This window comes from Syngnathus acus, chromosome 17, assembly GCF_901709675.1.
Source record: "Syngnathus acus chromosome 17, fSynAcu1.2, whole genome shotgun sequence".
In the NCBI taxonomy this organism is placed as follows: domain Eukaryota; kingdom Metazoa; phylum Chordata; class Actinopteri; order Syngnathiformes; family Syngnathidae; genus Syngnathus; species Syngnathus acus.
In genome coordinates this window covers 2,257,592-2,273,457 of record NC_051102.1, presented here as the reverse complement: position 1 = coordinate 2,273,457, position 15,866 = coordinate 2,257,592, and the positions used below count along the sequence as shown (strand labels likewise).

Sequence of the window (15,866 nt, the reverse complement as noted above, 5' to 3'; positions counted from 1 at the left end):
ACCGATGGTGGTTGAAAATATTCTCGATTAAGGCTATGACATATTGAGCGTTTGATGTTGTGATTGAGTGTTATTATTATTGTTATTACTTTTTTTCACTTCCGGATTTAACGGCCCGGGTGTGACGCAACGAACAAGAGCGGCGGCGATTGGTTAATTAGTGCAGTTGGCTCAAACGTGTTTAAAAATGAGAAAAAAAATAATTTACCGCCCCCATTTCCCCCCCAAAAATCCAGTAAATTATTTTGCTTTTTATTCATTTTGATTTGAGTGATTTGTGAAAGATGTTGTAATTTGGTTAGTAGAGCCGGCACCGAATGCTGCGAGGACAATTTTTCTTCTTCGTAAACACACATTTTTAGGGAACCAAACATGAACGAAAACTCCCCAGATTATGCACATGCACCAGGGCTAGCGAACACTTTGATATTTTAAACTCGCCATACATGAGTACAATGAAATGGGTCTGTAGCGCTCCTCACACCAGAGTGAACTTCCAGAAGAAAAGTCTTGGATGATATCAGCGGGATGGCTGAGTTGTCATCCTTGCGGAAGTGACTGGGTTGTAAACACTTGTTCAAAAAGTCCTGTTCAAAAAACGATATCCATGTTTGCCTTGAGTTCACACACGGACTACCACTGACGGACACACACGATGGCTTCTTTTCTATTGGCTCACGTCTTGTCCACGCTTAGCCTTGTTCTACTGTAACTGCAATCTTTCACTGCACAAAGTGTTTCAGATAACTTTCTTAAATTCATAAATCACCCAGGCTGGAGATACTGTGTGGGGAAGAAGGGTGAGCTATCTGTGGTGGTGAGAAGACGCCAGAGGAAATCTGAGTCATCTTCCTCCAAGCGCGAAGGCTCCATCACCACCGGGTCACTGGCGGTGGTCTTAAGGCGGACTTTTCTGTGTCGAGACGCTGTCGTGGCACTTTTATGCTGATGGGAAGTCCTTGAGGTGTTCTCCAAAGTGTCAATCGGCTTTAGAGAGCCACAAAAGTTCACGTGAGGTGGAGCGGAGGGAGGATGTGGCCTTCGGAAAGAGGTAGAAGTTAATGTGTACAAGGTTTTATCAGAGTTCTTTTGTCCTGTTGACAGTCTGCACCTGAGCACCACAGCGATGGGAAGAAAAAAAAAACACAAATAGACATCAATGAATTATTTATTTAGGTAAAAAAGTAGCCGTGGGTATAGGAAGTGATCACATAAGTCTGATGTCATTAAGATGATCATGATAACAGGGTATATTGCAGGCTTGAATTTAGGACTTTTAAAGACCTCTTATGTTAAATTTAATGTCTCTCCTTCACTAGGAATGGGAGAGATGGGATGTATTACTATTTAAGCAAAAATGACTACTTCCTATACCCACAATCGCCCATACTTACCTATAGGTTGGCCTCACCGGTTTCTCTGCCACATGCGAGGGAGGCGAGGGGTAAAGCTCAAAGTCTTTTTGAATAGCCCCTCTTAGTTCTTTCAATTCTAAAAAAAAAGAAGTTCAGAGCATTACAATTATTTTTTTCACCATACATGAGACTCAATCCAAGCTAATAGCGTCAATGCGCCCCTAGATGGTAGCATTGGCCCAAATGTTCCTCCAGCACGAACCTGCAAGGGTTGGTTCACTATTGACCCCCTCAGCCTCACCCCTGCACTGCTTTTTGATCATTTCCTGAAAATCACACAGTGTAAATGTTTTGTTAATTGCACACACAGCAGTATGATCTGTGACTACAGAAGACAGTAGTGTATAGTATAGTACTACATGATAAATATACTAAAGTGATCCGAGGTCTTTGGAAAGAGCAAGAGGAAGCTAATGGGCTAAAAATAACAAACAGGGAGACAGGAGAGGAATTTATGCATGTGACCACTAAACGCTTAAACAGAAGTATTCCATCATAATTTTCGCTCAAAAAGTCACGGTCAGCGCAAAAGGAAACCAGCGTGTGTATGTGTGTGCTGATTGAACTATATTACATGCACACAAGCAAACTTTTCAAATATAGAAATTTGATTAAAAAAACACAATATATTTTTTCCCTAGTGGCACTCGAACTTTGGCTACATCTTGCCTCAATAAATCATAAACCGGACAAGTACGTCAACATGACAGTCGTGTGTTGCCTTTAGCTAGCGGGGGTTGGAAGCATGTAACAATGCAGTCATGTGAGGCACCAGAGGAAAAAATACATACTTTTTACACTATGAATTGATGCTGGTCTCACATGGCTCACAGCAATACAGTAAATATGACTCCTGACCACACATAGTTGAAGGCTTTTGGGATTAAAAGAAAAGAGGATTAAAGATCAACTTCATCCTTTCTTACCTGTATGTGCTGTACTTTTGCTTTCAGTGCGGTACATTCTTCAGTTAGGATAGACCTGCAAATGTTTACAATGGTAGTTTAGCTTGAAAAAATGGGTAGGTAGCAGGTACAGGTAATACAGGTACTGGGTACAGTACTGTGCATGTGTTGGCCACCTAGGGGCAGTGCGGTGCCATGCATACGCTAAGTATACACTGATAATGGAGAAGAAATTTGCAATTGAGCTTGATTACTATGGAGTAGAAATTTGCAATTGAGCTCGATTACTATAACAAATTTTTTACAGCTTGGGAAGAATATGTACCTTTGAGTAATGTTATGTTACTTTTTGTGTATGAGTTACCACAGTGTTTGCGTGTGTGTGAATTGTTATTTGAAGGGATGTCACCCCTGGAGATTGATGCTAATGTCCTGTTAGCATGTCTATGGGATTGACTTTAGCATCAGTGCTGGTGATACTTTTAAAATGAAACCTTTCTTGATGCAAATGATTAGCACCGATAATTATGCATCAATGTAATGTGTGTGCGTGTGAGTGCCTGCTTTAGTAGATTCAACCACAAAATTATAGAAATGGGTAGGAAGGTGTCTAAGTAGATAATCAGGGGAGGTAGGAAGGTATTTTCGCAGTAAGGCATTGAGGTAGCTATGTCATGTAGATGACAGGAAAATCTTTTCCAAGACTAAAGACATTCTGCGGTTGTTTTTCATCAGAAATCCATGGAGACAAAAGCTACAATCTAGGTCAAGAAGGAAACTGCAGGTCTCCAGTCACACTATAAATGAGTCTCTATTAAAAAGTTGCACACAGGCAGGAGAAGACAGCCTAACAAAGCAAGGACAAATACAGTAAGTCGTTTTCCCGAGGAAGCGGTCGTCCTTCTCTAGTTACATAAGCACGTTTGCTGTCTAGGTTCCAGCTCTGGATGCACTTTTCTCACAATGGACTCTTTTGTTCTGCTCAAGTCAGGAAATGGAGGAGAGAAAGAGAGGGAGGGAGAAAAGAGAGGGGGGAACAGGCTCACTTCCAAGGTAGCCTCATTGACCGCACTGCTACACGCGGGATGGAGGAAGAAAAGGAAGGATGGAGAGTGAAGGAGGCGAGAAAAGGGGAAATGCTGTCTGGGACAGCTGTGGAGAGAATTGAGGCAAAAAAATGGGTTGACACTGCTCGGTTTTTAACAAGCAATTAAGTCCAATAAAAATAAAAACACAAGATGCTTTGACTTAATGTTTTCCTGACTCTTCCAAACATCAGTCTTACATTTACAATCTACACAACGTAAAACTACAATTTCCCAGATGTAACAGATGTGCAGCATGAGAAAATCAAAGTGTTGAAAATATTTGGGCTTAGTATTTTTTTTTCTCAATGCATTTCAATTGGTGTAAATTATATGCAAATTTTCATTATTCAGGTGCCGGTCCAGCATGAAGCTAATGATGTTTAGGCAGCACGAGAAAAAACACACTGCACTGACCTTCTGTGGTCATGTCAGGACTGTTTATAACTCAAAAATAATGAGTAGTCCAAAGTAAATTTTCTTCCACTTTATTGCTTTCTTAAGGGCGAACTACTTTGCGACTTACTTTAGATGTTGAACCACGCTGTTGATGTCGATGATATTCAGCTTGTCCTTCATCGCTTCAATCTCTCCTTCGATGCTCAACTGGTTGGAAGAGAGTGAGCTTCCAGACACAAACGCAAAGGTAAGGTGAGAGTTACATAGTGAGAGGTGTTGTACGGCAGTGTCGCTCGCCCACACCTGAGTTCATCTTTGGGCTTGTTGATGTCAAGGCGACCCAGGGCAAAGTTTACAGTCTTGGCGTTGTAATGACTTAAGAACTCCTCATCGTGTCTGCAACGACAAGACAACATCTGCTACTTCATGGTGCAGCAAGGCTGTCAAAACAATAATCGAGAATCCCGGCCATGATTACAAACCTTGTAAACATTAACATGAACCTTAGAATGGAAAAGTTGAACAGTGGCATCATATATTCAGGAGACGCCGTAAGGGAGGAAAACAAAGTAACTAAAGCAGGCAGCCACAGGCGAGCCAACAGCCTGCTTGGTTTTATTGTCCCTGCATTAGAGAAAATGAGTGTTTTCTACCCGTAGACAAATCACGCAGATGCTGACTGGTGTGTGTGTGTGTGTCTGTGTATGTGTGCGAGAGAGAGAGAGAGAGAGAGAAAGGATGGCTGGCTCGGGCATCAGGACCACACAGGAGGAGTCCAATAAGATAAATCAGTTGACTTTTATAAGGCACCCCCCGCATACACTCTCATAGAAATGGCTCCAATCACAATAAAAAAATGTGACATTTGCTGCCCACTGCTCCCGCGGGCATGACGTCAAGCAACTCAGTGGTGTTGGCCTTTGCCCCAACTGCTACTGGGAAGCAGTCCGGGTAATTATATTGCGCCTCTATACAACATATAGGCCCCACCAGGAAAAAGATTATTAACGCTGGAAGATTTGCTTGCATTGCTTGATGCTTTTGCAACGACAGAATATTGAACTGACCTTAATGGAAAAAATAAATGAAACACTGTATTATCTTATATGGGTCAGTTTTACCAACATTTCTCAGTTTATGAATCTGAGTGTGTACTTATAGACACACACAAAGATGTACAGTGATACTAGTAAAAAAAAAAAAAAATCAAATGGGAGACAAGATCTGTGCTGGCACAGCCTATGGGGCATCACTATATTCTGGCAAAGATTCCCACAGTAAATAACAATGAACTAGATTTTCCCCCAGTTAATGGGGACTTTATATAATTTCAGTCTTGGAAGTGCACAAAGCTGTCTGGAACCATGTGGAGGAGTAAGTCTTCATTTTATAGTGGTAAAAAAATGACACTGAAACAATTTTGAAAGTAACTTCTGAAAATCCAATAAGATCTGCTGAACCTTGAATTGGTAAGTGCTTCAGGGCAAAACATTTTTTTAAACTGAAAATAGGTTAAAAAATGCCAAGCAAAAGTACATTATAGAGACAAACAACAATTCACGCTCACATTTACAGAAAATTTTAGAGCCTATAATGCACCTAAGAATCGTGTTGCTGAGGTTTCCTCCATCTCAGCCATGACCATAATGAGGAAAAACACTATTGAAAAAAAATGCATGGATGGATGAATGATCGACAGATCAATTAAAAAAAGTTGTGTCCTCAATTGAAAAACTGAATGGACACAGTTAAAAAAAAAAGGAAAAAGCAATAGGAAGGAAGTCAGGCAATTGACAGGCAATAAATAGTCGCACAATGAGTAAAAGGAGAAAGAGAGAACAATATGTTGGGCTATTCAAGAAGGGGTACACAGGGCAACATTCCTGCCAGCAACAATTTAGTTGCCAGGAGAATTACTAACACGCACTAGCAAACACACACACACACACGCACACACGCACACACACACTGAGCAGGTTTACGACTCTCTTCTATGTTTCCCAATAAAAGCCATTTGCTTGCCAAGAACTAGTTGCCCGTCGAATGCCCTGACATTACTGCGAGAAATTAAAAAGTAAACAGCAATTAGGATGTTTTATAACCGCTCCTTAGATTTTTACAACACTGATAACAATGCCTTCATAAAAAATAAAAGAAAGAAAATAAAAGACCCATAGTATCAAGGATGTCAGTGTGAGCACTTAAAAAAGCTACACTAAACGTTTCTTCACTTATCACATCCGAACACCATTTTGAAGATGTGTTTTTAGCCGGCCACTTAGCGCATACCCGTATTTTCAATCCAATAAATTAACATGGGGCCTCTAAAATCCAGCGCTATGATACGCTTTAGTAAGTGACTTATTGTATAGCAACAACTTTGCTCTTACACTTTGTGTCTCCTTTGTAACTAAGAAAAAAGCAAAGTGTAGCATCTATATTGTTGAAAAATCCACAGTGGTCACAGAAATAACTGCTGGCGAGAATAAAGTCTGCCCATAAAAATATTGACAGTCTACAAATGGAAGACGTTTTTTTGGGACTTAGTTTTTTTTTTTTTCACAAGCCACTTGAATTCTCAACTGTATGGAACTATGTCTACTGTGAACATTGAGGGACTCTGTTATGTTCTAGAGATGATTTGCTACATTTGGCACAAGGTGCTTTGGATATGTGCACCATACGATAACGTCTCAAGACTATCAAGGCAGTCTCGTGGCGAAATGTTTATCATTCATGGGTCTGTAAAACTGAATAATGTAGTTAATTATTGTTTGGATTAAAGTGGGAAAAAATGTGAGCAGATTCTACATAAGAACAACAACTGTGTATGAAAAACTATGTGTCTTTGATCAATTTAGTAAAGTTAAATAAAACAGAAACTAAAATGAAAAGTGGAAAAAAAAAAAGAATAATAGTCTCCTAATGTCATTATTCCTATATGTTACCAATATAAAGAAGATCACAGGAAAGAATTTTTCAAATTTTTCTGGGTGAAAAGAGGCAGCTTGTGAGTGACAATGTGCACCAACCTTCCCTCCCTGAGGAATTTCTCTTGGAGATTCTCCAGCAGCATTTTGACCTCGGCCCTCACCAGTTCCTTGATCACCGGCGGGTCGGCCAGGGGGCCCTTTGAACGGGAGATCTGGGCCCCACCCTGTTGGCTGTCCTGCCATATTTTGTACCACATGACTGCCTGTGAGAGCGAGCACACAGTGACGAGCGACGTTGGCATCCATCAATCAGCACAAATCCAATGGCTTCAGTACTCTCAGTATTGTAGTTAACTGATAGATAAAAAAAGGCAATAATTACATTTGTAAAGCAATCGTAGACTAATTAGTCACTCGTGTGAGATAAAATGGAGCCCGAATCAGTCAATAAAAACAGTTCCGATGTAACGACTTGTGCTTTGGAAACAAATCTTTTGTCAATCATGCCCGACCCCTTTCAGTAAAGAGAGAAACACATGTTTGTGTGTTCAGCTTTGACAGCGCACACATCAACACATGGCCCGTGATTGCGGCTTCCTTTGTGGGCCCTTGGCTGTAGAGCCGAGTGTTTATGTTAAAGGGTTCATGGCTCAAAGGCTGACGAGTGGATTTTGCTTCGCCCTCTACCTCCTTCCTTCCTTCCTTCTGCAGCAAAACAGTTGATCTAACGCAGGAGCTATTTTAAGGGGAGCGCTGTAATAGGTTTGTGAATATTATTTTTGTCCGCAGTGGGATGATTAGAAGGGAGCAAGAAAGTAGTCTCTCCCAAGCAAATCAAAGCGCGACATACATTGTGGAACTGCTCGATACCTTTCACGCCTGTACACGGAAACAAGGCTGCAGTCACAGGCAGAGCATTCATGAATCGATTTTTTATAATGTTGTCTGCCAATTAAATGTGTAACAATTAGATTGCTAACCATCGGCTCGCTGTACTTTTCTCATGATTGCAATTTTATTTTTTCAGAATATTTTCAACAGCATTCTCGAGGACAGTGTTTGACCCTGAGCCGGCCATCACCTCACATTGTCTGTGCTAAACAACATATACACAATTTTCTCGACAACAACATTTGAGTTTTCCATTCTTATCAAGAGAGGAGGATGAGCCTCTTTTATGCTGTCATGCCGCCCCCCCTGACTCGCTGAGCCACTCTCTGTATTCATGCGTGTCTATGTATGTGCGTGTGTGTGTAAGCGTGTATGATTTGCATATGAACTGATTCCCCCTGCATCGTTCTAATTTGATTTCCGTTCTCCAGGCCTTTAATCGTCGCCAATTATCGTCTTTTGCATGTGAAAGGCCATTAAATTTGATTATATAATTGAGAATCTAATATGCCCCTGATTGTGTGTGCGCGAGCGCCAGGACTATTCAGTTTGGCATTTTTCATTATAGTTAGCTTTGTTTTTTTGACTGTTGGTTTTTAAATTCAGTTCATTTTAACCAGATTTTACAGAGGTTTTTCTAAAATGCTTTTTTGCCGAGTTTGTATTAGTTTATATGGATTATTTGTCGAGTGCTTGATAGAAAAGGTCAATAATTAAACATCTAATCATGTATTGGTTGTTTATTCATCCGGGTTGTTTTTCAAGCCAGTTGGTGCGCTGACTGCCGAGAGACGATAACATTAATCAACAGATGGAGGCGAGCGGATGGCAGAAAGCACAAAAGTAAAAAAAAGAAAAAGAAAAAGATACCCAGAGACACACAAGACGTGTCTGTTGTTTGGCATGAGACATTTTTTTTATGCCTCACAGGGAGAGGAGATTTTTTTTTGAAGGGGAAATCTATCACAATCCTCAACATCACACAGGGGCCACATATTAAGTTGTATGAGGGCGATAACTTGTTTTTTTTCCCAGAACATTTAAGAGTTGCTTGTTTTTCACCTATAGAGCTCTCTCGTTTTTGTGTTGATCACACCACTTTAGATGTTTGTAGACAGGGGGTGGGAGCAAAACCTTGAGACTGGAATGCACCGGCCGTACGGGAGTTCTCCCAAATTTTCCAACGGCCAGCATACTTTTTTTGCTCACTAAAGATGACTTTGTAATTCGTGCATCAGATCCCTGAGCACTTCTCTCATATTTATATTTTGACTTCAGTCTAGCAGCATTAAGCAATTGGCCTCGCTGTTCTAATACTTTTGCGAAAGAGAGTTTTCTAAGCACTTGTGGGTTAAATGCTTTTGCGCGTTTTATAACAGCAATTCTGAGGCGTGATTTGTTCTTAGAGTTTCATGGTTGGCTAGATCAAATGTTATCGTAGGTTCACCACCCCAGCTCTGGCAGTTTCCAATTTTCGGTTCCTCGAAGGTCAAAGAGGAGTCTTTTCCTTTGATCCATCATCCGAGGTGACCCCAACCCACTTATATCAAGACTTGTCATCAGTACAGCAAATCTGTCTTGAGTGGGGTCGACAAGCCAAAGCTGAGGGAGAGTTCAGCGGGCCCTTGTGTAAATATTGATGTCTGGCCGGCTTACATTTGGATGGCGGTGCCACTTTTAACCCAGTTTGGCTTTTATTAGGCAGTCTGGGACTTGTAATTGCTGAGTATAAGCGACTCAACGAAGCTTCTTGCAAAAGTGTTTTTTTTTCCTTTTACTTTAACTGCCAGGACTGCTGAGGTGTGTAAAAGTTGATTCACTTGGAGAAGGAATCTTATTAAAAAACAGACACATATTCTCAAAGGACGATAAATAATTTGCCTTTTTTTTTTTAACTATAGTGTTCTAACAGAATTTATGGTGACAAAAAAAGCGCTCTGGCTGTTCACTACATTAGAAGCAATTTTCATTTTCTTTACAGCATATCATCATTAGTGTCACAGGTGAGCTGGAGCATAACCGAGCATGGAAATGTTTCCTCTGTGTAGTTTAATTTTATTTTAGTTTTATTAGGACAGAATGGAATGCATTTGTTGCAATTGTATGGTGCAGAAGGAAAGAAAATAGAATACAAAATAATTCAGATGTGACATTCTATCATAGTCAACACATGTTCGTTGGGAATGTTAATGTGGTATTTAATAAAGCAAGATTTTGTCACAGTATGAGCTTGGAACAATTCATCGGTACCTTCAGATACGAGTTTGAGGTGTCTTGATTTCTCTTAGCTTATCGGTACGGCACTAATATTAGCTGTTCATCGCAAAGGATAATGAATATGTGACTGTGAGCCCTGTTATGTTATTTATCTGCACGTCTTGCTGCACAATTTTTAAAAATTCTTATCACCTCTGCGTGTAGCTCTGTGTACGTGTCAACCAGCGAGGAGCCCAGCGTGGCATGAATCTTGGGCATCTCAGATCTTGGGACATGCTCAATAATCAGGCTCCACAGAGACGGACCCGGGGACCAAGGTTGGTTCCCGCTGGCAGACTGCATGTGGGTGGCAGTCTGTGGCTGAAGAAGAAAGAAAAACTTCATGTTATATGAGTAAAGTTACATGCATTGATGGAAGGTTTTTAATCATTCTTGAGCCTCTGCACTGTTTTGGTGTTTTACAGTATGTGTTGTCTTTATTTCTATGTTTGATTTTCACTTTGTGTACAGCATTTTTTATGCAATTGCAGTTGTAATAAAAGTGCTCTATAAATGAAATTGAATTGAGTAGCGTTGACTGACAGGTAGCATACAGGGTAGCTAGCCAATGCTAACGACAAACTTGACGTTGGTGACGTATCTGCAGGCACAGTTCATTACTTGACACAACCAAAGTAAAATGATTTGAATGAATTGGAATGTATAATGTGTGTTTACTCCATAGAGTATGAAAAAGTATTAAAAGACACCCACCGTCTATCTGCCCTGAGCACGACTCCGGTGGTATCCAAGGCTAACATGTCGGTTGCTAAGGGGTGGAATCCTCGCGAGATCTCGTGATTGCAGCCTCTCAGGTGATTTCACGGCGAAATTTTTTTAGACCTCTAATACTTTCATATTACGTCAGACGCTACCATCACTTTGATTGCGTCATTGTAAGGTAGTAGTGTGATAGAAGAGGGTTTAAAACGTGTTGAAAATGTTCACCAATGTCTCGCTCACGAATGGGGAGCACTTTGGGGAGGATACTCCCCGATTGCCTCCACCCACTTTTCCACCGACGCTCCAGACATCAGACAGTCTCTTGGTGGAGCAAAGCGTTGGAACAAAGTCAACAAGTTTTTGCAACAATGTGACAAATATTCCAAGCAGGGTAAAAAAAAACAAAAAAAAACAATCCACCCACCACTCAACCTTCCTGGACTACTCTCACAACTCTGATTGAAAACCATGTTGTCGAGCCAGCTCCTCTTGGCGGTGCTCCTGAGCGCCCAGGCCGTCTTGGGCTTCTCGGTGGTCGGCCAGCAGCAGCAGCCACCGCCGCAGGAGAGCACCTGCGAGGCCAACGGTAGTGTGTACTACGTAGGAGAGTGGTACTTCCTGGACTCGGACCAGTGCACTCAATGCGAGTGCACGGCAGATGGCTCGCTGTGTTCCCACACTGAGTGCACCAGCCTGCCGGCAGCGTGCATCCATGTGAGCCACTATCCCAGCGACTGCTGCCCCCGTTGCGAGAGAATCGGGTGCGAGTACCGGGGGGTGGTCTACGAACTTGGGCAAAACTTCCAGGTAAGCCTCAGAGCATCCTAGACCATGAAGTATAATCTTTCTTTTCTCCCTCTTCAAATAAGGGTTCTTTAACATTTTAAATGTCAAGATTGAGACTCAATTAATGTCTAATTCAATAAATTAACATTTAAAAAACACCATGCATAAAGCTGTCGATTGAATAGTTTTAAAATAATGTTAAATAGGTGTAAGGTATAAGATAATTCAGTATCAATTATAACAAAAGTGAAAATATTTTTTTACAATACGCCATTCAAAAATACTCCAAAATAAAACAATAAATCTAAATAGGCAAAAGAAGTTATAAAAGTGAATAAAAAACAAATATTGTGTTTCCAAAGTAAGAAAAAAATGAAAAGTGGAAACAAAAAATGACCACGCAAACTGGACCTACTTGGCACCTACCAGCAAATGGCGCCCCCTGTTGAAAGTGGGAGTCACCGGTCACTTCACTTGCATTATGATGCAGTATCATCCAGTGGTTCACAAACTGGAAAAAGTGTGAAAGCTTCATCACTGTTGATTTCTAACAGCATAGTATCTATTTATTAATACTATTAACATGAAGATAAATGAAAAATATAGCTTTTTTATGGGGAGAAATTAAGTCTGAGAGGCAAAGTGATGGACGCATTTATAAAAACAATAATGCTCAGGTCTTCATTTCAACATCAGTTTTGGTGCTGTGTGTAAATCCTCTTGACTTGTGTGTTTCCTAGCCAACCGAATGTGAGCAGTGCACGTGCGACAGCGATGGCATCGCCCGCTGTTTAGTGGCCGACTGCGCGCCCCCACCGTGCGTCAACCCCGTGTACCAGCCCGGCAAGTGCTGCCCCGAGTGCAAGGAGGGTGAGAGTCCACATTCATTTTTTTAAATGTGACATGAAAGATGACCAGCAAAAACAAGACTCGGAGTGATGTCTGGTGCAGTACCAAGTTTGACCTGTGAGAGGCAGCATGTTGCCACAGGGGGAAAAAAAATATCACTAAACTTAACACAATCATTTACAGTGCCAAAATAACCCAATGGGGAAAAAAAATCATGTTAGCCTTTGTGAATCAGAAGTTTGGGAAATACTCAGGTTTGACACAATTATCATATGTGTCAAGACCAATGATGTTATGTATAATTAATTGGCCATTTTACTCCCACCAGGTCCAAACTGCTACCTGGACTCATCCCGCAGCCGAGTGATTCCCGCCGGTGAGCCTGTCTGGGTGGACTCATGCACCAAGTGCCGTTGCCATGATGGCCAGGATGCCGGCTACTGGCAAGGCAACCGCCTGGCGACCTGCTCTCGCCTCAACAACTGCACGCCCGAGCAGTCTGAGACACAAAACTGAAATGACATGTCATCTTGACCAATGCGCCAAAGACTTTGATGTTATTAAAAAAATAAAAATAAAATACAGGCTTTAGGGCAGGGGTCTCCAAACGTTTTGCAAGGAGGGCCAGATTTGATAAAGTGAAGGGGCCCCCGGGGCCAATAGTTTTTTCGGACATTTTTTAACTACAAATATTTCATGCAAATACACACTGTTATAAACCAAATTTCATGGTCCCAATTGTCTTTATTTTTTAAAGGCAGATGTGAACAACTCTAAAAACACAAATTGTGGCCTTTCATTCATATCTGAAAAGTCAGATAACGTTGAACAAACTGTATGAAATATCTTAAATTTACATGAGTTTAAAATTATTTTTGCTTCATGAACATTTTAAACAGGAGTTCTAAGTAATGCAAAGTTGTTATTACTAAAACTTAGTGAATTTAGCTCTTGTCATTTACAATATCTTTCAGAAAGTAATAGTTTGTGTCACGTCTACAGGTTCATAACGTATTAACATGGCCACTTCGTAATATTTAATATTAATGAATATTTACTTTTGATCTACTTTTGATTCAGCCCCGCGTGAAGAATCGCTGTTGTGATGCCATTTCAGCTTGGAGCTGCTTCACTTTATCAGCGCGGTTACTCCTTGTTAGCTTGTCGTATGTGTCAGCATGTTCAGTCTGACTAGTGTCTCTTTAGGTTGAAGTCCTTAAACAAGGCCACCGTCTCTTTAGAAATTAGACAAACACAATTGCCTTGATTTTAAGCGAGGAAGTATTGTAATTCCCATTTCTCTTGAAAGCGACGGCCCTCAATGTCAACTTTCCTCGTTTTCTTTGCAGTCGCCATGGAAGAAATGAGCGGAGAGGGGTGGTGCGTCCACCTTTTAGAAATAGGAGGAATTACAGTTTCGAGTTTCATGATTTTTTTTTATTCAGTTTGACAGTGCAGGCGGGCCATAAATAATACATTATCAGACCGAAGGTGCGGGCCGTATGAAATCACCGGGGGCCGGATTTGGGCCGCGGGCCGGACTTTGGACATGGCTGCTTTAGGGTAAAATTTTAGGATGGGCCTAAAATACACTCTCATAAACTCAAATTAAGTCATCAGGAAAGGTTACAGTGCATTTTAAGTCTGAAATTTCATCTGAAACCCCAATATCCATCAGTTTTTCTAAATATGTAACCTCATTGTGTATCTTTTTGACGTATTTCCTATCCTGACAATTAAAGCCAAACTAAACTAGAAAGTCACTCAGGACTCACAGAAAATGATAAAAGCACACCAGGTTCAAGCGTTATTGAAAGCATGCGTACCAAGGATTTCGCATCTAAGACATGCCTGCCATCTAGTGGTGATCGGTAATATAACAACCTAAAAAATGCCCATCCTGGTTGTAATCAGTGCCCATGGCTACGAACGGCAAGCAAGAACCTCTTCTCCTTTGAGAACGAGATTAAAATTTACATGCATCAATGTTTGTTATTTGTCTGGCTGGCTAACTTACTGATGTGTGAACCAAGTTGACTGTATCATTCACACCAAATCTGGAACCAAGATTTACTTCATTAAGCTATTGAGACCACATGTAAATTGTTTAGCAAAGCAATAAATCCAATTTTTAAGACATCCTAGCCGCATTATGCTTTTTTTTTATGTCAGAACATAAATTTCTAAATGGCCTTGTTGAATGCAGTGTTGAGGAAATGACTGCCTGTGTAATTGCTCCATATGGAAATAAAAATACACTTTTGCTCACATCATTAATGCTGTAACAAGAGAGCTTGAGTGGATAGCTCCTATTCAATCAAACCTTGACATGAAGGTTCATTTATTGGATTGACTGAAATGCTGGTGCAATGCGATACCGCCGGGCTGAACAGGCTACAAAATTGTCTTCACTGGAGTAGCGTTTACCGTTACAAATCTCTGAGCAAGCATGAACCTCCTCCAAGGCAAATCATTTTACTAATACAATATTGGAAGGTACTGGAAGTAAAACAATTACAAAACAAAAGGTGCAGAAATATCGGCAATAGCTTCAAAGAAAATATACAAATTAGCAAAACATGTAATTTTTAAAATTATTGCAATATAAATCAAATTGAGGAAGAAAGTCAATTGTAAAACAATCAAGAAGAGTGTTAAAACCTTTTTAGTGACATAATTACTTCTACATGGAAATTCAACCTGCTGACAGATCTGGTAGTGCGAGAAATATTTCCTAACGCAGAAATGACATCAACAAATGACAGAATCATCATCAATCTTTAACCAGACATTTTATTGATTGTATAGAAAAATTAGTTTTGATATGACATAATGCATACTATATAAGATAACATTTTAACATTCAATGTACAAAAAAAAAAACAGCGTCTGGATTTAGAGTAGCTATTTTTTTATTTTAAAAGCGTCGACACAGGAAGTCCTCCCCGTACCGAGTAACGAAACCACGCAAGCACCTGAGGTGTGCTTGACCACGAGTACAGCTTCAATTCAAACATCAGAGCACTCAGAGTCCATTAGCAAACATGGAGCACTTCTCGTCGCGTCGCTGAAAGGAAATGAAATGAATAGAATTGCAAAAATCCACCTTGGTGTAAAAGCACACTGGGGGCCGCTCGCGTCTGCCCTTTACTCCCATCAAATCCAATTAGGTTTGACTGATATGATGCAGTAAGCATGCTCTTCTCATGACAACTTAGTACAAAAAATCTGCAGCAATTAGTAAACATTGGATTATTTTTGGCATATTTTTTTTAAGTGCCTGTACTTGACCTAAATACTAATTTTTCACGCTTTTTTACTTTTACTCCCAAAATGAAGAGATATGTGTCTATAGTACTACTTTTACACAGGTATCTGAGCTTCTACTTATAAGCACATCGTGATGACTTAATGAATTGTAGTACTCTCTTTTTTGACTAAATCCAATTAAATCCACAAGCAAAAATGTTGACTAATTTTATACGTTTTTACACCATCAGGTTTTTGAAGCCAATCAGCGAGTTTAAAAAAAAAAACAGATCCGAAGATGGACCAATCTATTTTAAAAACGTTTTTGTTTATTATATAGTCGCATATAACTCATGGCAGCTGCAACTGAACACA

General features: G+C 40.4%; 2 protein-coding genes across 3 annotated transcripts; one reads left to right on the top strand and one right to left on the bottom strand.

Annotated features, from left to right (window-relative positions):
• Positions 1–243: 243 nt before the first annotated feature.
• Positions 244–10,878, bottom strand: ccdc24 (coiled-coil domain containing 24). 2 transcript variants are annotated; one of them, XM_037275426.1, is made up of 9 exons: positions 10,599–10,878; positions 10,038–10,205; positions 6,837–7,000; positions 4,108–4,200; positions 3,932–4,030; positions 2,342–2,396; positions 1,618–1,681; positions 1,395–1,491; positions 244–1,111 (listed from the first exon to the last, which is right to left on the bottom strand). In XM_037275426.1, exons 2-9 carry the CDS (start codon positions 10,185–10,187, stop codon positions 766–768), a joined length of 1,068 nt encoding a protein of 355 aa, XP_037131321.1. In that variant the 5' UTR covers positions 10,188–10,205; positions 10,599–10,878; the 3' UTR covers positions 244–765. The 2 variants fall into 2 exon arrangements, with proteins under 2 accessions (XP_037131321.1, XP_037131323.1); XM_037275428.1 differs by having other exon boundaries at positions 244–1,039.
• Positions 10,879–11,039: 161 nt separating this feature from the next.
• On the top strand, positions 11,040–14,228 carry zgc:113531 (uncharacterized protein LOC541359 homolog). Its single transcript, XM_037275435.1, has 4 exons — positions 11,040–11,414; positions 12,134–12,263; positions 12,571–12,827; positions 13,798–14,228. The coding sequence occupies exons 1-3, from the start codon at positions 11,076–11,078 to the stop codon at positions 12,756–12,758; spliced, it is 657 nt and encodes a 218-aa protein (XP_037131330.1). The 5' UTR covers positions 11,040–11,075; the 3' UTR covers positions 12,759–12,827; positions 13,798–14,228.
• Positions 14,229–15,866: the final 1,638 nt, after the last annotated feature.